The sequence below is a fragment of the Nipponia nippon genome, unplaced genomic scaffold (genome assembly GCF_047370975.1).
Source record: "Nipponia nippon isolate SJK-2023a ecotype South Korea unplaced genomic scaffold, ASM4737097v1 scaffold_5, whole genome shotgun sequence".
Classification (NCBI taxonomy): Eukaryota; Metazoa; Chordata; class Aves; order Pelecaniformes; family Threskiornithidae; genus Nipponia; species Nipponia nippon.
This window is the reverse complement of record NW_028262369.1, coordinates 78,455,639-78,481,194: the sequence shown is the minus strand read 5'-3', so window position 1 is coordinate 78,481,194 and position 25,556 is coordinate 78,455,639. Positions and strand designations below refer to the sequence as shown.

The 25,556-nt window shown below is 44.3% G+C and overlaps 3 protein-coding genes across 19 annotated transcripts; 1 reads left to right on the top strand and 2 right to left on the bottom strand.

Moving 5' to 3' along the window:
- Positions 1–2,509: 2,509 nt before the first annotated feature.
- Positions 2,510–10,930, bottom strand: LOC148052354 (cilia- and flagella- associated protein 210-like). Of its 6 annotated transcripts, XR_015698540.1 has the most exons (10): positions 10,793–10,930; positions 10,468–10,625; positions 9,420–9,576; positions 8,236–8,375; positions 7,764–7,956; positions 7,025–7,189; positions 6,429–6,535; positions 5,904–6,102; positions 5,087–5,381; positions 2,510–2,936 (listed from the first exon to the last, which is right to left on the bottom strand). XR_015698540.1 is itself a non-coding variant. In XM_087730178.1 (8 exons), exons 2-7 carry the CDS (start codon positions 10,563–10,565, stop codon positions 6,437–6,439), a joined length of 852 nt encoding a protein of 283 aa, XP_087586304.1. In that variant the 5' UTR covers positions 10,566–10,625; positions 10,793–10,930; the 3' UTR covers positions 2,510–2,936; positions 6,429–6,436. The 6 variants fall into 6 exon arrangements, 1 of the variants encoding a protein (XP_087586304.1); XR_015698537.1 differs by having other exon boundaries at positions 2,510–5,381; XR_015698539.1 differs by lacking the exon at positions 5,087–5,381 and having other exon boundaries at positions 2,510–4,217.
- Positions 10,931–10,985: 55 nt separating this feature from the next.
- Positions 10,986–21,955, top strand: PHOSPHO2 (phosphatase, orphan 2). 12 transcript variants are annotated; one of them, XM_087730195.1, is made up of 4 exons: positions 11,002–11,114; positions 17,528–17,681; positions 18,188–19,281; positions 20,634–21,955. In XM_087730195.1, exon 4 carries the CDS (start codon positions 20,636–20,638, stop codon positions 21,359–21,361), a length of 726 nt encoding a protein of 241 aa, XP_087586321.1. In that variant the 5' UTR covers positions 11,002–11,114; positions 17,528–17,681; positions 18,188–19,281; positions 20,634–20,635; the 3' UTR covers positions 21,362–21,955. The 12 variants fall into 12 exon arrangements, 10 of the variants coding, with proteins under 10 accessions (XP_087586324.1, XP_087586330.1, XP_087586329.1 ...); XM_087730201.1 differs by lacking the exon at positions 11,002–11,114 and having other exon boundaries at positions 16,372–17,681; positions 18,188–18,454; positions 19,154–19,281; XM_087730199.1 differs by lacking the exon at positions 11,002–11,114 and having other exon boundaries at positions 16,372–17,681; positions 18,188–18,454; positions 19,129–19,281.
- Positions 11,854–20,637, bottom strand: CFAP210 (cilia and flagella associated protein 210). Its single transcript, XM_087730205.1, has 9 exons — positions 19,475–20,637; positions 18,114–18,340; positions 17,646–17,819; positions 17,358–17,551; positions 16,277–16,433; positions 15,126–15,265; positions 14,097–14,289; positions 13,609–13,773; positions 11,854–13,106 (listed from the first exon to the last, which is right to left on the bottom strand). The coding sequence occupies exons 1-9, from the start codon at positions 19,536–19,538 to the stop codon at positions 12,792–12,794; spliced, it is 1,629 nt and encodes a 542-aa protein (XP_087586331.1). The 5' UTR covers positions 19,539–20,637; the 3' UTR covers positions 11,854–12,791.
- Positions 21,956–25,556: the final 3,601 nt, after the last annotated feature.

Below are 25,556 nucleotides of genomic sequence, written 5' to 3'. Positions count from 1 at the left end.
TTGCTACTTGAAATCCCACACTATGGACTTTTCTTCGTCAGATGCCCTGAAGAATTTGCAGTAGTCCCATAACAATATCTAATTTGTAATAGTGTTGGTCTGGCAAGTGCATTTTAGATTAATGTAAACATAAAAGAAGCAGTCCTTTAGCTGCCTTTCTTGGAACTGTTGATTTATTGTTGATTTATTGAAGCAAATAAAGTATTTTTGGACACACTTTATAGGGGCATAGTAGACTCATTGCTTGTCTGATTGACAAAATGTATATCCCTGCTTTCAGGACTTCCCTTCTAATAGAAAACCTAGAGATATACGTACTGTGCTTTATCAAAGACCTCCCTTTTAAATCATTTATATATTCTCTCTCTCCAATACTTGAAGAGCCACTTTGTGAGAAAAGGCAGTAGTATTTTAGCAGCAGCCATGAGTTAATCTTTTTCTTTTTTTTTGGTCAACTTAACCTGGAGGCTACCAGTGACAAAATTAATCTTCACGCTTCTAGAGTTAATGTGATAGAAATGTAAAGAACTGTTACTTGTGCTTTTCTTCTTTTGCTGAAAATAGTAATTTTCCTAACGCGGTATATAACTAAATTATTCAAGAAAATGTGTATCAAAAAGTCTGTGAACTCTGCATTTTGCAAAATTTGAATTTGGTACAAGTCTGCAGTTGCCTAGCATAAAACTTCAGCTTTCCATTTTGTTGCGTATGTACTTTCAGTATAGTTCTTATTTCTTATCCTTGAACAATTCATGTCGTTAGGAACACCGTTCTAACAAAACTCGTGTTGCATAAAAGCAAAAAGTAATTCTTCACCTGCTTTTACCCAAAAAAAAGCTATCATACCAAAATAAGTTTTCTAATTTTAGTACAAAATTTCACAAAAGGAATAGCAGTAATAAAATGTAATAAAAGTGGTGAGTTTAGATAGTAAAACTACATAAAGGTAAAGGTACTTTTCATTAAATTACTGTCCTTCCTTAATGATAAAGTCATTGTTTCAATGAAACTAATAGGGCAGTTAACATGAGTAAGTTCAGAGGACAAATCTTAAACTGCTAAATAGGCATATGATTGGTTTTAAATGTATATTTGTATTCATAAAAGTTTTAACACTAACATTAAAAGGACTAAATAAACTGGACTAATGCAGCACCTTGACTTTTAACTGAAAGTTTGCAACATGCAAAGCACTTAAAGAAACTTGCTATTTTTGGCAGGAAGTTAGACATTTCTATGTATCCTGTACATGTCCCTATAACTGTATGTAAAAAGTAGTGTGTGGCGTTAGCCATAACTGCTGATGAAGAGGATGGTTGGAAGGATTGGAAAGAAGTTTAGGCCTATTAGTTCATGATCAGTGGTAAGAGGAACTAGCTTTATAAATGGTTTCCTTCACCAGCTAAAAGAATTGTGGTTGATTATACAGGCAGCATTGCGTATGTAGTATTTAGCAGAGTATTTGGAAACCTCAGTCTTTTGGACATTTTGTGATTTATAGCTCGCAACAGGGAAGATGATCCAGTTGTCAGCTGGGAGAATGAGTTCTTGATATGAAATGTACAACTTGCGTATTAAAGTACTTCTCAGAAATAAATGGGGTTTTGCATATTTGTTAGCGTATTCCATATGTCTGCCATGTGTGCTTCTTGCAGTATTACTTAGCGTCTTCTGTATTTAGAGTAATATTCACTTCTAAGTCATAGGGTGCAACCTGTGTGTGTAAATGTGCTTCTGATTGTCAAATCTCCAGCTTTTTAAAGTGGTAGCGCTGTTTGTACAGATTCACAAGGTCTGGCGATTTGATGTCAGGACACTACCTCTTCAGTTATACCAAGATCTGTACATTTTTACTGAAGATGTGAATAGTCAGATTTTTATTCCATGCTAAATTGGATGATAGTGTTGAGTTATAGATGGAATTAGAGTTTGTACTACAGAATGACAAATGACAGTCTATTCACTATCTATATGTTGTAACATATATAAAAATGCAGCCATGTAACGAAGCTGATCTAGTGTCTTAACACTGTTTTTTTTGCTAGTTGCAAACTTTGATCTTGTACTTACACAAATACAAGCCTCTCTTTTTGTCTGTATGTGTGAAGCAGAACAGGTTTCACTAGTTACAGAAGAACTACCTGTTTGATGATGTGAATTTAAATCTAGTGGCAGGACAGCTTACAGTCAGTTCAGAACTGAGTGAAAGAACAAGTTTTGATCAAAAAGTCACCTACACCAGAATCCCAGCCTGGCAACCTGGCTGTGCTGGCAGCAGAGTGCTTTGGAGAAAGCAGGAAAGTGCTTTTCCCATTCCCTACAGTCTGTTTAGAAACCTGAGTGCTAGATATACAGACAGCCTTGCTGCAGACATGTCTTTCCCATAAAGGATTAAAGACTCAGCCAGTGCCACAACCTTCTCAAGATAGTATCTCCAAAGTAAAAGTAAGGGGAAAACTGTCAAAAATAAAAGGTACACTCAAGATTTAATCTTGTCGTCACAGGCAGATGTTTTTAAACAGCTTACTCAATTTTATTATTTGCTCAGTAAGAATTTTTTTAAGCCAAAACATAAGGTTTGAATTAAGCCTGGAGGCCCAGCAATACTAGACGAGTACAGTACAGATGAATTGACAGTTTACCTCTGGTGGTTACTTCTTGACTTCCTAGAAAGTGAATCTACTGCTTTGTTCCATAAGAAAACTAGACTAGTTACTGGTATAGTTGCAAGCCATGGCTGTAGCTATGGTACTTGTTCCTTGAGCTGAAGCTGAGCATAGGCAGGTTCTGGCAAATAGCGCGCCTTGTAACTTGCTCCAGAGTTAGCTTCAGCTGTTGGGCACTGATAGGTTTTTGCAGGCACATATAACTTGTAAGGAGACATTGGCTAGCTTCTTCTTCCTTAGCAGATACTTCTGTAGTTGTTAGATACATTTCTGAAGAAGAAAGAAACAGAGTTTAAGTCTTACTGTGTAATTAACTACTGTACAGTTAATTGTATATGCACTGATAGGTTGTAACTGAAACTAATGCAGAAATACTTGTCCTCTAGCAGTAATGTAATACTAAGCTTTACCAAAGGCAGTCCAGTTTCTCCCTTGCTCGCTATGCCGCTGTACCAGTTGCTGGATTTGCATCTCCCAGATCTTAGTAGTCTCATACCTTTGATCCTCTCCCTGGTCTGCTCAGTAACTATTGCTTGCTTCTTCCAGTACAGGCTGCTGCTTTCTAACCTTTGCCTGCTTTTCTTTTACACAGAACAGGAGTCAGACCAGGTGCTACTCATTTGAGGGGGGCAATTACTATTATGTTAACAGAGATGTAATGTTGAATTTTATTGGACCTGCAGTTCTGATGTTCAAACCCTTCAGCACCTAAAAGAATTGTGCATTTCTCTGAATAATGTGTTGGAGATGAGGAAAGCCACAGAAAAAGCAAGTGCCATGCTGGTTTATGCAAGACAGTATCAACTAGCTCTGAACAACAATGCTTTAAGACTGCTTTCTAGAGATTGGTTTAACAGACTACAGGGCAGGTTTGAATCATTTATGTATCCACTTCGGTATCTAGTTCTTAATACTAAAGGCCATGATACACCAAAACAAAAAGCAGCTTAGATTGTAGTGGTGGCAATGCAGGATTGTAAAGGGAATGACTACATATGTTACAAGTTTAACAAAGCCTATATCACAACTTCTTTTATTTTAAATAGAAAGGAATTAATTTAAGATAATTCCAAAGAATACATCTCATATGGTCTTGTCACACCTCTGGCCTTCACTTCAACTCCATCTGAAGTCTCAGCCTTCAGAGATGAGGGGTTTTTTTGAGAGCTATTTGTAAGTACTGAATTCTCCTCCTCTCAAAGATGCACTGCTAGAACAAGAAGGAAGATTCAGCATCGGAGACAGGGATGCAGTGCGAGAAGATGGAGGAAGATTACAGACTAGTTATAGCACTCTTCCATTCAAGAGATACCAGAAAGGCGCAAGTTAATAACAGGCATCTGAAAGAATTTAGCCATTGAAATAGAACAAGTTATTTGACCTAACACAAACAGCGAGCTTTGAAAAACAACTTTTTTTTCTTTTTCAGGAGCATACAGCCAGTCTATATTGGGACATGAAAATGTCCATCCTTAGTAGTCCCATGGTGCCATCTCTTCTGTTCATGGTAGTTTGTTTCCAGGTAGGTGTCCTCTTCAAACTTCTTCAGAGCTGAGCAGTAGCAAAGACCGTAACATTAAAAGAACTTGAACAGAACTAATAACTCCAACCTGGAACACTGCCTAACAGTGAAGAGCTGCACAGTGAGTTAACTCAAATTCCCTTAGAATAGGAGGTATTTTAGAAAGCTTTTCTCTTCCACTTCCTAGGTAGGAGTTGTATTAGATCCACGATGACAGTGGACAGTGACAACAGCTACCAGTTGTGCTACTGCTGGGAGGATGTGATGTTAGACCCTGGCGGCCCACGTGTTCAAACTTAAGTTGCTGCTCTACTTCTGGAGTTGGGTGACAGGTTTGGAAAAAATGCAGTTTGATTTAAGGTCTCCGGTTCAGTCCCTCTGAGGGTTGCCTTGGGTGTGTAAGGTCTTGGCCTTCTAATAAGGCCAATACCTATTATGTTTCTCATCTGCTACAACCTCCTGAAGCAGCATACCATCTGAGAGGGTGCTTTGCTGAGCAAAAACAGTAATTAAAGTTTACTAGTCAAATTATTTCTTAAAGCATATTCTGATTTCCTAGCTATTAATTAAAACTTCGACTAATAACTAATACAAGTAGTGATGCTAGGCATTAGATTAGAGGTGTAACTCAATTAGCAAATTCTTTCAGGTCAGCAATTTCCCTTCTTATCAGCTGCAGTTGATCTGCCTGCATTTTGTTGCCATCTTTAAATGGTAGCTGAAAAGAACCTCTGGTGGTCAGCTAGACCAACCTCCTGCCTTACATAGGACATCTTTAAAGCCTTCACAAGTGGTGATTCCACCCTCTCTGGCCATTTTAACCCAGTGTCATCACACTGTGCTCCTGGTGAAGCACGTTTTCCTGATGTCCCATGTCACAATTTGTTATATCAATCACCTGACTCTGCTGAGAAGAGTTTGGCTCTGCTGTATTTGTAACTACCCTTCAAGCAGCTGTAGGCTGTTAACAGATCACTCCTCAGTCGTCTCATTGCCAGACTGAGTGAGCGCAGCTTTCTCTGTTTATGCCTCATCTCAGTCTGTTCAATAGCTTTCATCTGCTTCTACTTGCACAAGGAGCTGTTCTCTTAGCCTATTCCCTGTCTTGTCTTCCTGTTTTCTTCAATGCATTATAACCATCAAACTGATTTTAGTCTTCTGTATTATTCCTGCATGCCTTTCATGTAGGACAACTGCAAAAGACAATGAAATGTTACCAAAATGCTTTGTCACTGAAAATTTTAGAACTTCAAGTATTTCTTCATGTTCTTAAAACGCTTGAGGTTTTTTTTTTTTTTGGCCTAGTTTTATAGAAGATTACTAACTAGGGTGGTCATTTAAAGCAAGCACACAAAGCATGCACATCTCAAAGTCAATGGAATAAAGTGACATCGTGATTCATGCTGGATTTTTTTCATGCTGAATTTGGGTAACTAAATCCATATTTAGCCAATGTGCTTTAAAATTACACAGGCTTCCTAATTCATTCTAGGTGTACTGAAAGGAAGAGTTGTTTTCTGGTACTTGAGTGTGGTATTTCTGTAGATGTTCAAAGTAAAAAGGGTATAAGCCCCATGGAAGCAGGCTGTAGATTTCAAATGCAGACATACATTATCTGCAGAACAGGGTGTTTATTGAAGCTGAGTAGGAAATGAGCCTGCAATCCACCTTGCTTCTTGCTGCTCTGGAGGTAGACTAAAACGCATTTAACTCACCAATTGCCTGGTAGTAAGCATGTGCAAATAGGCACTTATGGATGCATTTGGAGCATTATCAAACTCTGCAGAGTTCAGCACCGTTTCTGCTGTAGTCAGTGCTGCTTCTCAAGGCTCCAGCTTCTGTGATCAAAAGGCTTTATTAGAAGTTTCCATTCTTGCTGCTTGCTGAAAAAAGCTTCAAGTAGTAAAAAGAGCACTGGCTCAGAGAGAAGGGAAATTAATTTTTCATTAGTGAACTAAGAAAAAACATATTTAGAGACAATTTCACAAGTTAATTGCCATGTCTCTATTTTTTAAAAATATATAATTTCCAAAATCAATTACTCCAAAATAATCGGAGAGAACTCTGAGACTTGAACAAGATGATGTGCTCCAACCCGTGATGGGCATTCAGCCCTGACACCAGCCTAGAACTATTCTGGGCAAAACCCAGTCCAGAAGCCCACATCTTGTTCCCTCCTCGGATGCTTGGAGAGGATAACAAAAATTATATCCAGTAATGGCACTGATTCAGTTACTCACTGTTTTTATCACTGAAACGCTCGATCCTTACAGACAGCAGCTTCTCTCTGAGTATCATAGTCCAAATCTGCTTGCTTTTCCTGCTGTTTTTTTGCCTGCTTTTCAGCCTGATGAACAAAAGGGATGTCAGCTGATACTTGTCAAATATCATCCCTTCCCACTTCTCTCCCCTACCCCACAAAAAGGGTACGTTGAATAGCTGAGTGCACATCAGCATCAGCTGCTGCTCTTTGGTGACCTGCCCAGAAGACACAAGAGAGCAGTAGTAGCATGGTTGAAAAAATGGCATAATGACACAGGACAGGATGTGATCACTCATTATTGATCTCTTTCTTATTACCAGCCCTCCCAGGTAATCCTCCCTGACCAGCATGGGCCAAGTCAGCCTGGAAGAGGCTTCTGTTGCACTGTTCTGAGAGGAGGCTGGTCCCCAACATCAGCACCTGTGGTACACACAGGTAAAAAAGCAAACAAAAACCCCCATCAGACCCACAGCAAGCTTCCTCTTTCTGTCCCACCCAGGAGAATCTAGTGCTGTTGGTTTAGATGCATGCTTGTTTCTGAAGAGGCTGACAGGGTACAGCTCTTCTATTTACCATTTGCTGGATCTGAATTTTCTGTACTTCCATGTTTGCGTCACGTTGGCTTTGTTTCTTGGCTTTTTCCATTTCCAGGGAGATGCGGTTCTTTTCCATTAACGCATGACGTTCTCTTTTACCCTCTGCTTTTTCCTCTCTCTCCTTTTCCACTTTCAGCTTCATCTGTATTTTACAAAATACACAAAAACAGTTAACCAAGGAGCCAGGCTCCTAAGCTGGAAGCCATATCTTTCAGCAGAAGCAGCCCTGTATCAGCACTCTGACAAGCACGGTCATTGTGGCTGGCCAGTGTCCAAGGCCAGGGTTCAGCAGCCCTGGCAGATCTGCGCCCAACATGGAATCAGGAGAGGAACAGAAGACCCCAGGAAAGATGTCAGCGGACCCGATGAAGCCCGCTGATGCATGGCACCAGGGCCACCAGCTGTGACCTGGGCCAGGCTCCTCGGCTGGAGGAAGCAGTGCAGAGTCTGGAAAACGTTTGCACAAATTACCAACGATTATAGAGCCTTCCAACTCTTAATTTTTTGGGAGAGGATCATCACATGTACCGCTTGCACCTTTCTTAAGGAGTTAAGTTCTGAACCTATAGATGGTAAATATGAGAGGCCGCTTAGTGAGAACTTGCATGTGCGTCTCACTCAAGATGACTGTGCTAGAATCTATGGTGTTTCTAAAAGGTATTGAGAAGTACAAGTATATGACAGAAAGAGGAAAAAGAACAGGCTAGGTTTCTTACCACAGTGACTCTGTGTTCAGCAATAGATTCAATGGCTGCCTTTTTTTTTTTTTCTTTCTCTTTGTTTTTCATCTGGTATTCATCTTCTACCTCTGCAGCTCCTCTAGCAAGACGATCATCTTCAATCTTACATGCCTCATCCATCTGTGCAGTTAGTTGTTCAAAAGCTTTGTCCTTATGCTCCTGCACTAGCCTGCAAGAGAACATAAGCTATCATAACATATCAGGATATCTGCTCAGATTACCTGCGGCGCTGCTCCTAACAAAGCCAGCAATCCCACTTCCACCCCCAGCAGCACCAATTACTACCGGAACTGGTACGCATTTCTTCTGGACTTCCTACTTCTTTTTCAAGTTTTAACTACAGAAAAATTGCCTGCATGACAAAATTCTGATTTTGCATGTAACACCTGTCACAAAATTAAATTGCAAGTTTGAATCTTAATGCTGAAAACTGTAGCCCAAGACCCACCTGTTAGTCTCTGCATTTTTTTCTCTTGTCAGATCAGCCATCATTTCTTTTCCTTTAATATAAGCCTTAATCCGATCATCATCTTCATCATCTTTTTGTTTCTCTTCAGCTTTCATTTTTTTCTGTTCAGCTACATACTCCTGTTTAAATGCAGAAGTACTTTTATTTTTATGTAGAATGATATTTTGGAGACATGAACTGAAAAAAAAGAATCTAGCAAAGACTTCAGGCCTAGCCTATAATAAGAGTTCTTTGGTTGATCAGTGGAGAAGCTATGGAAGATAGAAACGCAGAGATGGAAGAGAATTCTCATGACCTACGTACCACAAAATACCACAATTAAAATTAGTATGTGATTGCAGCCCCCAGCACAGTATCTTTAAGTTATATTCTTTCCTCTGCTTCCCCACTAGCTCTAACTGTACTGCTCCCATCCTGTGTATCATTCACACAGAACAGACTCTGAAGGGCTCAAACAGTAAGAGTCCATAGAACTGTAAAAATGTAAGGCACAAGGCATTTTGTAATCACACAGAAATGGCGGTTGTGAGTATATATATAGCTTTTACTGCATATACAAGGTTGGGGGCAAACGGGGTAAAATTTATATACTTGAGGTGAGAAGGACTGGGGGGGGCGAAGCAAGTAGGATTTCAGTAGGAATTCTCTCCTCTTACTCTCTCACATGCCAATGAATCATCACGGTACCTCCACTTCAGTCTGCACAAGCAGGCATGGGGAGGGAAACAGTAGGTGTGGTAAATAAGTCTTGACTAATTTTCTAAACCTCTCCAATCATAAAGGGATAGACAAGTTAAAAAAATATTGTCGTGTTCAGACTCAGGCTATTTCCTCTTCCTAACAAAGGAAAATGGGTTTAAACCAGAGCAGGTACATGGAACCTACATCCAGTTCTCAAGTCAAGGACAATCTCCTTGCTGTCTATAGCAGACTTTTTCCATCATAAACCAGTCAAAGCTCAGGTGCCACATTACAACTTCCAAGAGGCCTTTCTCAAAAGCACAGAGGAAGGACATGGCCTGCAACTGGCAGGGTAGGCATATGATCCAGTGCTACTGAAGCTGTCAGCAGGCCCATTTATTTGTGGGCTTAATGCAACCGTTTCACTCCAGGCAGCCAAGGTGAAACAAGCATTATGAACTCTCTGCTTTCCTGTTACTTACGTGATACAGCCTCTGGCGTTCAACTTTTTCCTCCTGTTCCTTTTCCATTCTTCCCTGAATTTCCAGTTGGTATAACTGGTTCAATCTCTGTATTTGTTCTCCTTCTCTTTTGTCTTCTAGCTTGGCCAGATCTGCCTGATGCTTGTGCTCCTTTATTCTGAATCAGGAAAAGGAGTTGAATAGACAAGCTAAGGACTGTATGAAGGTAATGAACAGGTACAGATTCTGCACATCTAGAAGTACTTTAACAGTAAAACAAAACTGATACTTTGAAGTGGAAGTAGAATGTCAGAGATCAAAAACAGAATCATGGTTTTTAAAAGGTAGCTGCAAATCCTTTGGCCAAAGCTCAGTCCTAGTGGAAGGGTGATGGTTAAACCTATACTAGCAAAAGCAAACATGACCAGCACATGGACTTGAATATCAGATTGAATTTGATTAACCTGTTTAATTGTTAGCCCACTCACTGTACAAGGTGGGCCTTTGCCAGCTAGCTGTCTTCCAAGCAATGCCACAGCACTGTGCAAGACACAGCCATGGTTGTCAGCCTCTGCTAGCTGGATGCGTGAATGATTCTGGGCTGGGGGAAGCAGTAATAATGAAGATTTTTGCCCTAGTGAGACAAGCCGCTTGCTCTTAGTGCCACAATATAGACAGTCTTGTTTAATTTATTAGGATCAATATAACCACCGGCAGCAAGAGACGTTTCTGAAGCTGGAGAAAAGAGAAATGGAGGAGATGGAGGGTGAGCAGAGATGACAGGTTTTCACCCTGACCACAGAGCGAGGAGGATCAGAAACGATGGTTTAAGAGAAGCGAGCCATGCAGCCGCAGACACGGCGCCGAGGCCAGGCCGGAGGCCTGCTCCGCCACAGCGGGGTGGCCTCGGCCGCGTTAGCCCCAGGTAGCCCCGCTCCGGCCCTGCGTGCCCAGCCTCCACCCCCACCGGCCGCGCAGGCGGGTCCCGGCAGCATGGGGCTGGCCACGGGAAGAGCTTTCACCCAAACCCCGCTCCCCTCCCAACTCCTGAAGGCCCCGCCAGGCTCACTGCGCCAGCTGCTCCTGAGCCACGGCCCGCCGGGCCAAGTAACGGCCGTGCTCCAGCTCTGCCTCCCGGCGGGCGGCGTCCGGCCCCTCGCCGTCCATCGTCGGTCTTTCTCCGCCGCGGGCCGGCCCAGCACCCGCCCCTCCGGGAAGCGGCAGCGTCTGCCGAGAGAAAGAGACGGATCCTCACTGACGGCCCGGTTGTCCCGGGAAGTCGGTGCTCTTTCTTCCACCCCCAGAGAGGGAACAAAGGCGGCCGCGGCGAGCGGTGCCCGCGGGAGCGCCCCAGCCCCGAGCCGCCCCGGCCCTGACAGGAAGAACGGCGTTACCTGGCGGCGCCGACAGCAGCAGCGGACAAAGGAGGAGCGGCAGACAGCGAGCCGCAGCTGTTACAGCGGCGCGGCGCGGAACGGCACGGCACGGCACAGCGCTCCGCCCCGCCCCGGGGAGCTGCCGGCGGGCACCGCCCGCTTTTCCAGACGGCCAGGCTGGGTCCGGCCGGGCGGCTGAGGCGCCGCCCCCCTTCCCCGGGTCGGACGGCAGGGCGGGCTCGAGCAGCGGCGGCCACCGCGGAAGCCCCGTGTGCGGGGAGCCGCCCTCCTCCGCGGCCGCTCCGCGAAACACCCGCTTCCCTGTAGCGAGCCTGCACCGGTAAGAGGCTGTGACGCCCCCTCTGCCTTCCTGGTCGTTCTGCGCCGACCTCGGCGGCTTTTCTCCCCGCCCGTTCGCCTCTGCTCCGCGCGGCCGGCGGTGAGGCGGCTCGGTTCGGCCTGGCTCTCTGGGCTGCCGCGTCGCCTTCATCCCGCTCGGCCGGCCTGCGGCTGGGGGTGTTAGAAACCCGCCTTCAGCCGTCACCTGGCCTTAAAAGCTGGGCCCTGGGCGCTCTTTTCCCGGAGGAAGGCCCTTGGCGGCCCTGGGAGCTGGATGAGGCAGGAGGTCGGTCCTCCTCCTCCTCCTTCTTCCAAAAGTTCCTCCCTTGCCCTGCCGGGAAGAGACCCCTCGAGGAGGTGACTGCTGCACTCCTGAAGGAGTACATCCATCTTACATCCAGCTGTTTTACACTGTAGGGGAGGTAAAACCAGCTCTGCTTGGCCCCCTGCTTGCAGGAGGGACCTTGCCCTCGGGGCCCTCCCGTCTTGCTCAAAGTCCTGTGCTTTCTTCAAAGCCTGTTGCTATCAGAAGCCAGGCTTAGACACTTGAAGGCACACAAAAGACCCATTTTCCAAACTAAAATATTGTCAAGCACCCTTTGAATAAAACTCCCCTAATTTTTTTTTTTCTTTAACTTGCGTCATTTTCTAGTTTGGCCAACTGGTAGCTGGGGGGCTGGAACAGAAGGTTGTGTGCAACAAAGCAAAGCTTCAGGTTTCTTGGACTTTGTTTTCAGTGGACCCCAGAATAGGGGGATACCCTGTGCAGGCCCCAGGATGCTTGTGGAGGAAGTCGTTACAGGAAACCCTGCCTCTGTCCAAGGCAGGAACGCGATGGTAAAATTTCAGCAAAGAAACTAAGCGTAAGGAGCGCGATGTGTGTGTGACTTTGGTGTTGGGGAGTACGTCAGCTGTGGAATCCGAGAAACAATTTTAGATCCAGATCTATTTACCGCAGATTGAATCATTGTTAGTCTTTTGAAAGAACAGTCCAACTATGTTGTTCTTGTTGCCACGCTCTTTTTGTAGTAGCTATTTACAGCTATGTTGGGACCTATTTGCCTCCTAAGTAACCTTTTAAGGGCTGTGATCAAATCACATTCGTGTTTTCATATATTATAACTAATTTATAGCGTGACATTTGTATTACAGAGGTAGTTGCAAAATGCTGTAAAAACTTCAGTACCGTAACTATTCTAACTTTCGCATGTATTAGGTTGTTTTTTCTTCCCCTGTAGATTCTGTAAAGTTGTTTTGTTTTTTTCTATTATGGGGAATACTTAACTGGAAATGGGCTAGCGAAAAATGTGACCTTTTGCACTAGGAATTCATATCCTAGGCTGAAAACCCTGGGACAGTGAATTTTTAGAATAATGAATAATAAAATATAACAGTAATAGTGAGCTTTTGGCTGGAATGGGTTACATTGATGGTCAATTACATATCATACATTTCTGTCTCAAGTTTAATAAACTAACTTCCATGAAATACAAGCTGGGGATTTTGGAGAATATAACCAGTTCTCTGCCAATTTTTTTTTTTCAAATGGACTTTCAGATTCACAGCATATATTCGATGTAGATAATTTACAGTTTAACTCTGCCCATAAGGTTCAAAAAGATATTTTTTTGACCATGTGAAAACTACTTCTGCTTTTCCTTGCTGGATAGTCTCAATATTATTTCATGTTTTTAACTTCTTGAGCAGTAGTACAGCTACAACAAGGTAACTGGGTCCCAGCACCATCCTGTGCTTGAAAACTAGTATTTATTCCTTCTCTTCCTCTGGAAAACAGCCTGTGTCCAAGTCCTCTTACATCTTTGGATGCTTTGAGAAGAGGATAAAGATGATGTGTAGTCTTGGACTCTGATTCAATAACTTGCTTTGCATAGCTCTGAAATTCACGCTCCTTACAAAGTTCAATAGCCTCCATCTGAGCATTGTAGTCCAAATCTGCTTGCTTTTCCTGCTGTTTTTTTGCCTCCTTTTCAGCCTGATGAAGAAAAGGGAATAACAAAGCTTAGTATTTCTTTCACAACATAACTATCCCTTAAAACTCAGAGAGGGTAAAAGCTTACAGGAGATCTGCGGTGATGTTAGTCCATACTTGGCAAATATCATCTCTCCCCTGCCGTACCCCCCACAAAAAGGATACATTAAATAGCTGAGTGCACATCAGCATCAGCTGCTGCTCTTTGGTGACCTGCCCAGAAGATACAAGAGGGCAGCAGTAGTACATAATGGCACAGGACAGGATGGGATTTGTCATTGCAAACCAGCCTTGACTTGCACCGCTGCTCTGAGAGGAGGCTGGTCCCCAACACCAGCATATGCGGAGCACACATGATTTAATAAAAACAACAAACAAAACCCCCCGAACAAAACACAGCAAGCTTCCTCTCTCTCTCTCTTCCTCTCAGGCAGGAGCTAGTGCTGTTGGTTTAGATGCATGCTTGTTTCTGAAGAGGCTGACAGGGTACAGCTCTTCTATTTACCATTTGCTGGATCTGAATTTTCTGTACTTCCATGTTTGCGTCACGTTGGCTTTGTTTCTTGGCTTTTTCCATTTCCAGGGAGATGCGGTTCTTTTCCATTAACGCATGACGTTCTCTTTTACCCTCTGCTTTTTCCTCTCTCTCCTTTTCCACTTTCATCTTTATCTGTATTTTACAAAATACACAAAAACAGTTAACCAAGGAGCCAGGCTCCTAAGCTGGAAGCCATATCTTTCAGCAGAAGCAGCCCTGTATCAGCACTCTGACAAGCACGGTCATTGTGGCTGGCCAGTGTCCAAGGCCAGGGTTCAGCAGCCCTGGCAGATCTGCGCCCAACATGGAATCAGGAGAGGAACAGAAGACCCCAGGAAAGATGTCAGCGGACCCGATGAAGCCCGCTGATGCATGGCACCAGGGCCACCAGCTGTGACCTGGGCCAGGCTCCTCGGCTGGAGGAAGCAGGAATAAGAACAGGCTAGGTTTCTTACCACAACGGCTCTATGTTCAGCAATAGATTCAATGGCTGCCTTTTCTTTTGCTTCTTTCTCTTTGCATTTTTTTTCTTGTTCAGCTTCTTTTTTTGCAATGTCTCTAGCAAGACGATCATCTTCCCTCTTCAATGCCTCATTCATTTGTACAGCTAATTGGCTAACGATTTTGTCCTGATGTTCCTGTGTCAGTCTGCAGAAGAACATGAGCTACCATAACATACCAGAGTACACAGCTGGCTCTACCTGAAGCATTACTGCTACCAAACTCGGCAATCCTGCTTCTAGTCCTCTCTCCTCTTCCCACACAGGCCGGCCCACCCACCCAACTCCTCGATCTCTTTGTGTTCCTCCTGTTTTATTTTGTTTAAATTATCTGATTTAGCAACTAAATGTTCCCTGTATTCTTGTAACACTAGTCTTCTGTTGCAATAATGAGCTGGATCACTCGGGGAGGAGTCTGCCTAGCATCTTGGCATCAGGAGAGAAATGTTGGGAGTGTTGGCCAGACGTAGGAAGAGAAGGGAGCTCTTACATTGGCTCAATGGTATCTTCATGCTATACCCTCACTGTTAAATTGGTAAACCATCTTCCTGTAACAATAACCCAATGTAATTAATTAATATAGGTGCCTAGATAAGAAGTCAAATTATTTTTCTTGATCTGACTCAGGCAAATATAGCTTATGCCCAAAAATACTTTCATCAAGGATTTTAATTGTCTTTAATTGTTGAGGAGGTGGAGGCTTGGCAGGCCATATGGAAAATCACTGTTCCCAACACACTGGTGTAGAGCTTTGCACTTCTGTAAGTCTTTGTACTTTGAAGGGCAGAGAGATCGCTGCCACACCCACCTATTACTAAGGAACCTGTGAAAGAATTTCCTTTTCTCCTGAATTCCCTACTCCACCTATCAGTAGAATTTAATTTTTAGAATAACTGTGGTTTGTGCTAAGTCATCAGTCTGAAAGATTTGAATACGACTACGGTATAATTTTTAGTTTATTTACAGTTTTAGCTTTGTACCTACCTACGCATTTCAGCTTCTTTCTCTTTTATCAGCTTGGCAATAGTTTCCTTTGCTTTAAAATGAGCCTTAATCCGCTCATCTTCCTCCCTTTGTTTTTGTTCCTCTACTGCTTTGATGGTTTTCTGGTCAGTTACATGCTCCTGCATGGGCAAAATGGTCCTGGTATAATCAATGAAGTTTAGAAAACCTGGGCCTGGGGTAGCAACTTAAAGGAATCACTCCCTATACTCTCTCTTTGTGTTTCTTTCAAAGAGAGAAAAGAAGGGGACTCTCAGTACTTTCACTTACTGCTTTCTCCCTGTTCAAACACGGATGAGGAGGACATAGTCGATATGAGGAAGGAGAAGGGGAATTGAGCATCGAACAGCTGCTTCTCCAGCCCATTACACAAACAAATTGCTATGCAATGCAGTGAGCATTATGTCTTGCTCCCATTCACACATGTGGCAGAGGGGGACGTTGAGAGGAATGGGACAGTACAGCCCCCACCAACACATACACAGACCGTGCTGCTCCTGGCCCACCTCATCCAAAACTATCCCAGTCTGAGACCTTAATCCAAATCATAGCTGAAGAGTTTTCTATAATTTTATGTAAAAAAACCAACTGTCTTGTGTGTGCTAGCCAGAACTGTTCTGAGGCATTTCTAGTTTATGTTTAGCAAAGATGCCTTTAAAGGTGAAGAGAGAAAGCAGCACATCTTGATGAAATTTCTAAACGTCTCCAATCATAAAGGGAAAGACAAATTAAAAAGATATTGTCATGTTCAGACTCAAGCTATTCCCTCTTCCTAACAAAGAAAAATGGGCTTAAACCAGCAGGTACGTGGAACTTAATTCCAGTTCTCAAGTGAAAGAGAATATTCCTTGATGTCTACAGCAGACTTTTTAATCACAGACTAGCCAAAGCATCAGGTGCCAATGTCCCTTCAGACAAGAGAAGGGACCTGCGTCCAAGAGGCCTTTCTCAAAAGCACAGAGGAAGGACATGGCCTGCAACTGGCAGGGTAGGCATATGATCCAGTGCTACTGAAGCTGTCAGCAAACTTCCTGCTGCCAGTAGGCCCATTTAGATATATGAATGCTGTTGTGTCACTCCAGGCAGCCAAGGTGAAACAAGCATTATGAACTCTCTGCTTTCCTGTTACTTACGTGATACAGCCTCTGGCGTTCAACTTTTTCCTCCTGTTCCTTTTCCATTCTTCTCTGAATTTCCAGTTGGTATAACTGGTTCAATCTCTGTATTTGTTCTCCCTCTCTTTTGTTTTCTAGCTTGGCCAGATCTGCCTGATGCTTGTGCTCCTTTATTCTGAATCAGGAAAAGGAGTTGAATAAATGGGCTAGGGATGGCATGAAGTAATGAACAGATACAGATTCTGCATAACCATCGGTACCTTGCACTGAAGGATACTTTGAATTGAAGATGGGTAGAATATCAGAGGTGAAAAATAGCATCATTGTTTCTAATGGTAGCCCTCAATCCTCTGACCAGAAATGAGCTATGGTATGCTCACAGATTGCAGTCTGGTGGTAAAAAGTTTTGTCTGGATGACCCATTAGTACCACTGCATTCATAACGTTCTGGCCTATCATTGCAGCATTCCCACTCCACAAGATTTCCCCAGCAAGTCCCACCATATCTATGCTTCTCCTGGGCATGCAGGCAACAGCTTAAACTGGTAGTGTTCTGTACCAAGTTCTGCAAGGATTTATGTGTTGGACCTGGAATATGTAAGACCAGACTTTGAACCCTTCCTCTGCCTCAGGGAATTTGATTCCTTCTATCAGACCACGAGGGCCAGTCCTATAAATACCACTGGGGACCCCTCCGTAAGGTTTCTGTAAGAGCTGAGAGAAAGAATGGAGGTGGCAGTGATGCATTCTCTGAAATCTAGTTATAGGCAAATGGAAAATCTGGTTTAACCTTTTCCTTTTCTGGGACCAAAGTTACACTTTCAGTAACAACTTTTGAATAGCAATTTGACTAAAACCTATTGATCCCTACCAGCACCGATTTTACATGCAGACTGTTGGCAACTAAAAGACACTGCATATCACAGCTTTTCCCTTCTGTGCAAGGTCTTTTGTGGCACTCTGGATTTTTCTTTTAAAGTGTCGCATTTGTGAATCAAATGATTAGTAAGTTTCTGTAAAAACCTTACAGAATGTATTTGTGAGAGGAGAGTTTAAGTAAATAATGAAGTAGGGTTATTTTTGATTAATTCTTACTTACTGTTCCAGCTGATCTCTGCGTAGTGCCTGTTGATTCATATAACGCTGATGTGCCTTTTCTTGCTCTCTGAGAATAGCTTCTTGACATTCATGTTCCTGTTCTTCATCCTTCTTTTTGTTAACACCTGACTTTAACTTTTTTAATTCAACTTGAGCATCTCTTTCTTTTAGGACCTCAGCAAGTAGAAGAGCACTCTGCAAGAGAACATTTCAAGTCATTTGCATGTTCAGAAGTGCTTAAAGAAATTCAGTACAATTTGAATTTAAAAATGATAAGGTGTCAACAAACATGCAACCCTTTCACTCTTTCATTCTGATAGTATAGGTAGGTTTTTGCATGATCAATAGCCTCCTTCCGTTTTGCTGCTTGGAACTGTTCTTCTTCCAAATCAAGTAACTTTCTTTCTTCCTCTTCCCTTTCTTCACGTAATTGTTTGGCTTTAAGTTTCCGTTGTGCCAGGCCCTACAGTGCAGATAAAATTAGAAATCACATTTAAAGCATGTGGACTAAAAACATATAAACCATTCGGAAGGTGATGTACTCAATGTTTGGTTTTTTTTTAATTTTGCATTTTAGCTTTAATTACAAAAATTAAATGTTGATGTTAGATGTTAAATGTATTTAAATGGAGTTTAGTTAAAATACATATTTAAAAGCAAATGGTAAACAAAGGGAGTACAGCTAGAAATGTTACTATGAGTGGTTTTGCATATATGAAAATGAATCCCTTTGTTTACAAATGTATCTTGTACTTGCCATAATGGTATTGGGCCAGTCTTTTACAGCTGCTTTGGAGCGTAAGTGCATTTCTTCCCGTTCTTTCTTCTCAGCAAGGATGCGTGCTGCTTCTCTAGTTGTGCTGCCAAGATTGTCCTGAATCCTTTCCCATTCTGCTTTTGGCAATACAATTACCTCATGAAGATCTACTTCATTTGGAAGAAAATATCCGCCTAGAACATTTTTTTCTTCCAAATGATGTGACGCTGTGCAGAGGGAAGAAAGGATACTGAGATTACTTGATACCAGAAGATCCTATATTGAAACCCATATCAGGATTTGAGCTCCTGCGTAGTAACAACGCTAAGTTATGCTAACAGGTACTTTCCCCAGCCCAGTACCCCAGAGCTAAGACAGGGTATCTGTGTCTGTAGTCTAACTATGGCCAGTGTATGTACTTGGGCTGTGGCTGAATGACTTCACTCTTTGTATGGCCCCTTCCCTGTTTGTGTGTAGGCATAGGATTGGCTTGTGGTAACTAACCCTTTCCACGCAGGACTTGGGCATGATTCTGAGAACGGCAGGGACCAGGGAGCATTCCCAAAAGGAAAGGGGGAATATTGGTGAAGCCATATTTCTGGCTGGATGAGGCAGCAGTGTGGGCACAGGCTGTGCCTTACCACCCTTGCCCTGCACACTCACCGTATTTACTAAAATAGATTTGGCTTGTAGAACCGTTTCTTGATTTGTTGGAAAGATTAGCATTTCTTTCTTGTATTAGGCTTGCGTACACGTATGCACGCATACATACAGCTTTTCTAGGTGATCGCTAGGTTTTGTGAAATGCCCTTCAAACCGCCATCAGTATTTTCGAAGGAAGTGGCACTCTGTACGGAGGGGTGTCCTGTTAGACATTCTCCTTGCTCATCTGATTTGCAGCAGGCTGACATGCGGTGTCTGAAATGTAAGGAGGCTTTCTCTTCCAGGGATACTTATGTCAAAGACTGTTTTTCAGATGCAGTTGCTAATCTGTTTGTCTTATGGTGGGGACCAGACCTGATCTTCTCCCTCTGTCCAAGGTGAAGGTAGCCTGGCCAAAGCTAGACACACACTGACGCGCTGCTCCCTACGGATAGGGCACCGCCAGGCACCCAGTTCTTCCCTAACTTGCAGCTGTTGGATGATACCGTACCTCCTCTGGTTTCAGGTTAGTTCTTTCTAGGTACTTCTAGAAACAGCCTGACTTGTCTGCAGCTGGGAGAGCAGGGGAAGTTTGGGCAGAGTCACCCCGGACACGGGGACAGGGAGCACCCCTGCAGCCTCCCGGAGCCGCGTGCAGCCACGGGCTCGGCGCTGCCCTCCCCCCGGGTCCCGCTGCCCGCGGGGGGAGCCCCACTCACGGGCCAGCTGCTGCTGCTGCTGCTGCCGCCTCCCGCGGGGGAGCCCGGGCCACGCCGCCGCCATCGCCCCGGGCCGCGCCGCCCGTGTACGCGCGCCGTTGCCGGGCAACCCGGCGGCGGCGAGTCACGTGATGCCGTGGAGTGGAGGCACGTGGCGAGCGGCGGGCGGGAGCCGGAAGCGGCGGGCACGCAGGTGGGTGGCGGTAACGGCTGCGCCCGCTCTACCCCTGTCCCTCACGGGCTGCCGCCCGGCCTCCCCCCGCCTCTGCCCGCTCCTCGGGCGTCCCCGGTGCCCCCACCAAGGTGGCTGCTCTGCTTTCCCCCTCGGCCCGGTCGTTGCGCCCCGGGCGGGCGGCGCAGCAGCCGCTGTGCTGCGGCTGGGAGGGGGCCGCTGCTGTGGCTGCGCGGCCGGCCGGCTGCGGGCGCTCGGGAGCGGGCCCGAGGGGCGTCTGGGGCTGAGCAAGCTGCGGTGCTCGTGTTACCGGTGTGAGAGGACTTGCCTGGGAGGGAACGGCTCTGAGTACCAGATGAGGTGTCTCCTGCTCCCAGGGATTTCCGTAGCCCAGAGGTGGGCTGCAGGTACTGACGTTGCAGGACTACAGCGAGCAGACCGATTTTTTTTTTCCCCCCCCAGCTCCACAAATGGCAGTATTTCTTTTCGTTGGCTGCTTTGATTTGGTGTGTCCTTGTTAAAAAGACTGGCTCCATCTCTGTTCAGTAGTAGTTTCCTTTCGAAATATCTCTTAAGGTGTTTTGCCAGGAGAATCCCAGTTTGGTTGTGCTGGCAAATGGTGATGGAGAAATTTAGAACTATTGGCCAAACTGATGGTGCGTGAGTACTGGAAGATTGACTCTGTGCTAGCAAGTATTAGTAACTGTGCAGTATGAGTTTAGATACTTCGACATTGTCTATTTTAAACAGAGGTTTGATACTGAACTCGAACTTTGACCTTTACAGACTGCTTTTTTAGCTTCAGCACAACTTCCCATAGCTGTAGTGGCCATAAATAGTTTACTTTGTTTAGATATTTGTCCTAATGCTTCATTTTCTTGCAGAATTTTTCTGTTCTGAGCACAAGATCAGGGTAGGAATTCAGTACTTTTGTTTATACAAATAATTCTCTTTTTTTTGTTTGTTTTGGAAACTATTTTCTGACAGCTATGAAATTTCTGTTGGTTTTTGATTTTGACCATACAATCGTAGATGAAAATAGCGATACCTGGATTGTGAAATGTGCTCCTGAGAATAAACTTCCTAATGGATTAAGAAACTCCTACCAACCAGGACACTGGACAGAATATATGGGCAGAGTCTTTGTCTACTTGGGAGACAATGGCGTCAAAGAAGATGAGATGAAAAGAACTATGACAACAATTCCTTTCACTGCGGGAATGGTAGATCTTCTGGGCTTTATTGGCAAGAACAAAGAGTTGTTTGATTGCATAATTGTTTCAGATTCTAATACAGTATTTATTGACTGGATTTTGAAAGCTGCTGACTTGCATAAGGTGTTTGATGAAGTGTTTACAAACCCCGCAGCATTCAGCAGTACTGGCTATCTTACTGTGCAGAACTTCCATGCTCACCATTGTGCAAAGTGCCCTAAAAACCTTTGCAAACGGAAAGTTTTAGAAGAATTTCTAGATAAACAGTTGGAGCGAGGAGTACGTTACACGCAAATTGTATATATAGGTGATGGTGGGAATGACTTATGTCCAGTAATGATTTTGAAGAAGGATGATATTGCTATGCCCAGGCAGGGGTATACCTTGGAGAAAAAAATTTCTCGTCTGGCCCAAGATTTCAGTCCTGTAGAGTGTTCTGTTCTGGTTTGGTCATCTGCTACTGAAATTATGTCTTATCTGAAAGTGCTTATAAAGGAATAATTCAAATAAAGAAAACTAATGTAGTTATATTTTATCTTCCTGGGAGAGAAAAACTGCATGTGTATAAAAGCACAAAATGGTAAAATTGGGCTGTTATCTGAACTTATGTTTTTTAAACACAATATAAAACTGTTTATGTTCAATCTTGGCAATGGTGGGAAAATGAAATTAAAATGTCTTTCTAAGATACTACACATTCTAACGTAAGTGGAGAAGTGGGGTTGCAAGAGGAATTGCCATTATTCTTAGTCTTCCCCCTCCCCCCCAAGCCTTTACCAACTACATAACTGACCTTTTCTGTTCCACACGCTTAGAGGAAGGAGTAGGATTAGTGCACAAAAGAATGAAATTCTTTACTTAGAAAACATTAGGTGCTAGGAGCATGGTTCTGGAACTGTTGGCTTTTATACTTCTTTGATCAGGATAAATGTTTAATTTTGTAAATTATTTGGTATGCTTATAATCTTGTTTGATCTGAAGATGCATTTATATTTTCAATATACTAAATATTTCACCAAACAAAATTACTTTTTAATAGTTTGTATTATCTTGTGTTGTAAAGACAATAAAAGTTACTGTCACTGACAAAAGCAACACATCTGATTTGTGTAATGTATTCTGCTGGCCTGTGTGTCATCAGGCACCTGTTCTTGTGAGGGCCTGGAGAGAGTGAACACAAGCGTACGTGTCAGCCTTTGGGTAACACCCTCATTTATTTTGTCAGTCAGACAAAATACTGCTCTTCTGGAGCACGGTAAGGCTGTTGCTGTTCTGTTTAAAGAAAAGTCACTCTCCCGTTCTGACTGTCGCCCTGACAGTATGCTGCTGCCGCTCCCTATAGAGCTAACGCTGCTTGGATGTTCCATGCTGACAGCTCTGAGTCAGCCAGGTGCTTTTTTTCTTGCTGGGTTTCTGCTGCAATGCACAGGCCCACAGAATGGTGCATACGGATACATGTTTACACTGATTTTACCTATTCACTGTCGTCCATATCTATAGTATAATCCTCTCTTACAGGCGGGAAGGGAACATCTATGTCCATTTTAACTTTCGAACAGAATTGTTCTGTCTTTAAATAGTTTAAGGAATCATTTGTGAACGTGCAGTCTTTCTCTTTACCACTCACAGTGAGATGAGCCCCAAGAGCTGGGCTATGCATATAGAGATACTAAAAATAAGTCTCATTAAAGTTAAATAATGTATTTTCATGCCACGTTTTCCTTCTTATAGTCCCACAAAAGGTCCAAAATGATGATGTAGCCTGCTATTGAACTGACGTCTGGTTTGGCTTAAGTGCCTTAATAAGTGAGAAATGAGTCCAACTTTTGCAGCACTGCTGATGTAGCTCGGCAGCCTGCGATTGCTGTAGCTGTCTTCCTCTGTTTTCTGTGCAACGTTGTTCTCATTTTCTTACTGCTGTTTGATGTTGTCGCTACCTTCTTTTTCTCAGTTGAAGATTTTTAGGAGTGGTCTGGCCTGTTTTCAGGCTGATAGTGTATATAAATTAAGATTTTCTTTGATTACTTCCTTGTAAATGGTCCTGCTTTTAGCCCTTTACCTATTTTAATGAATTGCAGAAGTTTGCTTTGAACAGTCTGTTGTCTAAGATGTCCAGAATAATACACTTGAGTTCTCAGGAGCGTTGCTTTAATGATGGATATTTGATAGGTGCCTGAGATGTTTGTATCGGAGATCTTGCCGTATCGTCTTGTGCAAGGGCATGAAGACGGCATCTGAAGAACTGATGGGTTTCAAGTTGTGACAGGTTTAAGTTGTCTGATTTACAGGTCATACAAAAAGGTAATGGCCGTTGCATAGTACAATTTTGTATGGTTACTTTTTTTTTTTTTTTTTAAAGTTGTGTGTTTCCCTCATTCTAGATGTGCTGCTTAATATTCCAGATTCTGTGCCGGTCTCTTCTGTGCTTTTCAGAACTTACTTGTGAGACAGCTTGCTGTCAGTTTGTCCACAGATCTCAGCTACTGCTTACTTAAAAACAAACAAACAGAAAACTAGTATATGAATAATCATTCAGCTTTTTCTTCCACTTATATTAACTATTGTTCTTTTAGCCTTGAGGAACCTACCTTTTAGTTTGCTGTGAGAGTGAGAAACTGAGTGAGAAATTAATCTTCATGCTCAAAAAGGGTGTTTTTTGTGGTTTTGATGAAAGTACTGAAGCAGGATTTGAGAGTAGATTAAGCAAAGGAGACTACTTGAAATAGTAGCAATTATGATGTGATCACTTCAAGTAGAGGGTAGAGCTGATGCTATTTGCTAGACAAAGTGCATGTTGGAGACAGAAGAAATTTTTCAATTCCAGTAAGTAGGCCATTAAGCTATTAATATGAGGTCTTGGGGGTTTTTCCTCTTAATAAAAGAGAAGAGAGAACTTTTCTGAAGCACCACAGTTACCAAATTTTTCCACATATGGGTATAAGGGAGGGGAGATGAGTATCTCCAAAGGGTGAAGCTGGTTTAAACTGGTGACCCAGCCAAAAGAGAGAGGGAGACGCTCATTGAAGGGACACACGTTGAGTACTTGGTGCTGCTGACCTCCAGAGTTGCTGGGGGTGTAAGTCAACATGCTCTCTGGGAAGGAGATGACTTAGGTAAAGATGTTATGAAAAGAACTGCATAATGAAGGGCGTATGTGTGTATGGGAAATTTTCTATATGGTAACAGATCTGCTATTGTACACCAGCTACTATGACGAGTACTTGGCCTTAGTATTATGTGCTAGCAGGATGGCCAAGACCTGGGAGAAGTTCCCGCTTGTCCATAGGAAGCTGATGAAATGGGAAGTGCAAAACCACAGCAAAACAAAGCTGTTGGCACGGGGATGTACGAACAGAGTCAGGGCCGTACAAGGGAATGCTCCAGAGAAAGAAACGGAGTGAGTGCGGCAGCTGAGGGACAGGCCCGGGTCAGAGAGGCAGGGCTACTGCTAGTGCCTGGGTTACACCACAAAACTCCCGTTTCCTGGGCTAACAATGCATCAAGAGTGGTTGAAAAACTGAAGGCAAAGATGTGGGGAGGGTTCGTTGTTTTTTGTTTGCATCGGCTTATTTACGTCTCGTGTTACTATGTAAAGGCCAAGGGCAAGTTTGAGTCCTGTTGCACGGTTATCATGCGAGGAAGGATGGCAGAGGGGTATGTCCATATACGCTTTCCAGTTCAGACTCCTTCTGTAGTTCGTGCTAAAGAATCTGTGTAGAGCAGGAGCTCTCCTTTTGGGTATTAATAATAACAAACACCCACCTCCTTTTGGTAGGAGAAACCGCTGCCGGTCCTTTCTATCCAGGAGAGCTCTGGCAGGGCAAGGGGAGCCTGGCTGCTGGATCCAAAGGATCCAAACCCTGCTGCAGGTGAAGGAGGGAGCCCAGCTGCTTAAACCCAGATGATGCTGTGCTTCAAATACTGTTAAAGGTCTCCATTGCAGAAAATGTTTTGCTAGCAGAGAAGAAAAAGACTTCTTAAATTGTGAACCGCGTTTTCAGAAGCGATAAAAGCCAATATAACCACCTTCCTGAATAATCTTCTTACACTTGGAGTCCGTTTGTCAGCATAGTTTGTGACTGTCCTTGCACCCTGCCAGGCTGAGGTGTTTGAGGAGAGCTCTGGCCGTCTCCTCTTGAATCTCGTCCTTCTGTAATGGGGGAGTCCCGGGAGCTCGCTGCCCTTCCCAGCATCGCCCCTCCGAGCCCCCCGGCAGAGCGGGGTGCCTCTGCGAGAGGCTGGTGGCAGTCAGAGGCCCCCTTGCTTTGTTGTGTGGCTGAGTGCCACCGAGCTGGTGACGCTCCCCAGGCATCTGCTTCTGTCCCTAATGCGGCCGGGCCTGATGTCATCATCGCCTTCAGCCTTTTAACCCCCTGCCCCCGGGGCCCGGGAGCCCCAGGGCAGCCGCAGCACGTCACGCCGGAGCTTCCCCGGGCCGAGCCGGCGGGCGGGGGCCGAGCCGGGCGCCGGGGCCCGCTGACCTCGCGGAGGGGCCCGCAGGGCGGGCAGGCGGCCGGGGCAGCGACACGGGAGCGGCCGCCGCGGCCCCGCCGCCTCCGGCGCGCAGCGGCTCTCCCACAGACGGTCAGGGGGCCGCCGCGGGCCTGCGGGGGCCGCCGCGGGCCTGCGGGCGCTGCCGCCGCGCTGCGCCCGGGCGTAAGTACCGCGCCGGGGAGGCCGCGCGGGCGGGGGGGCG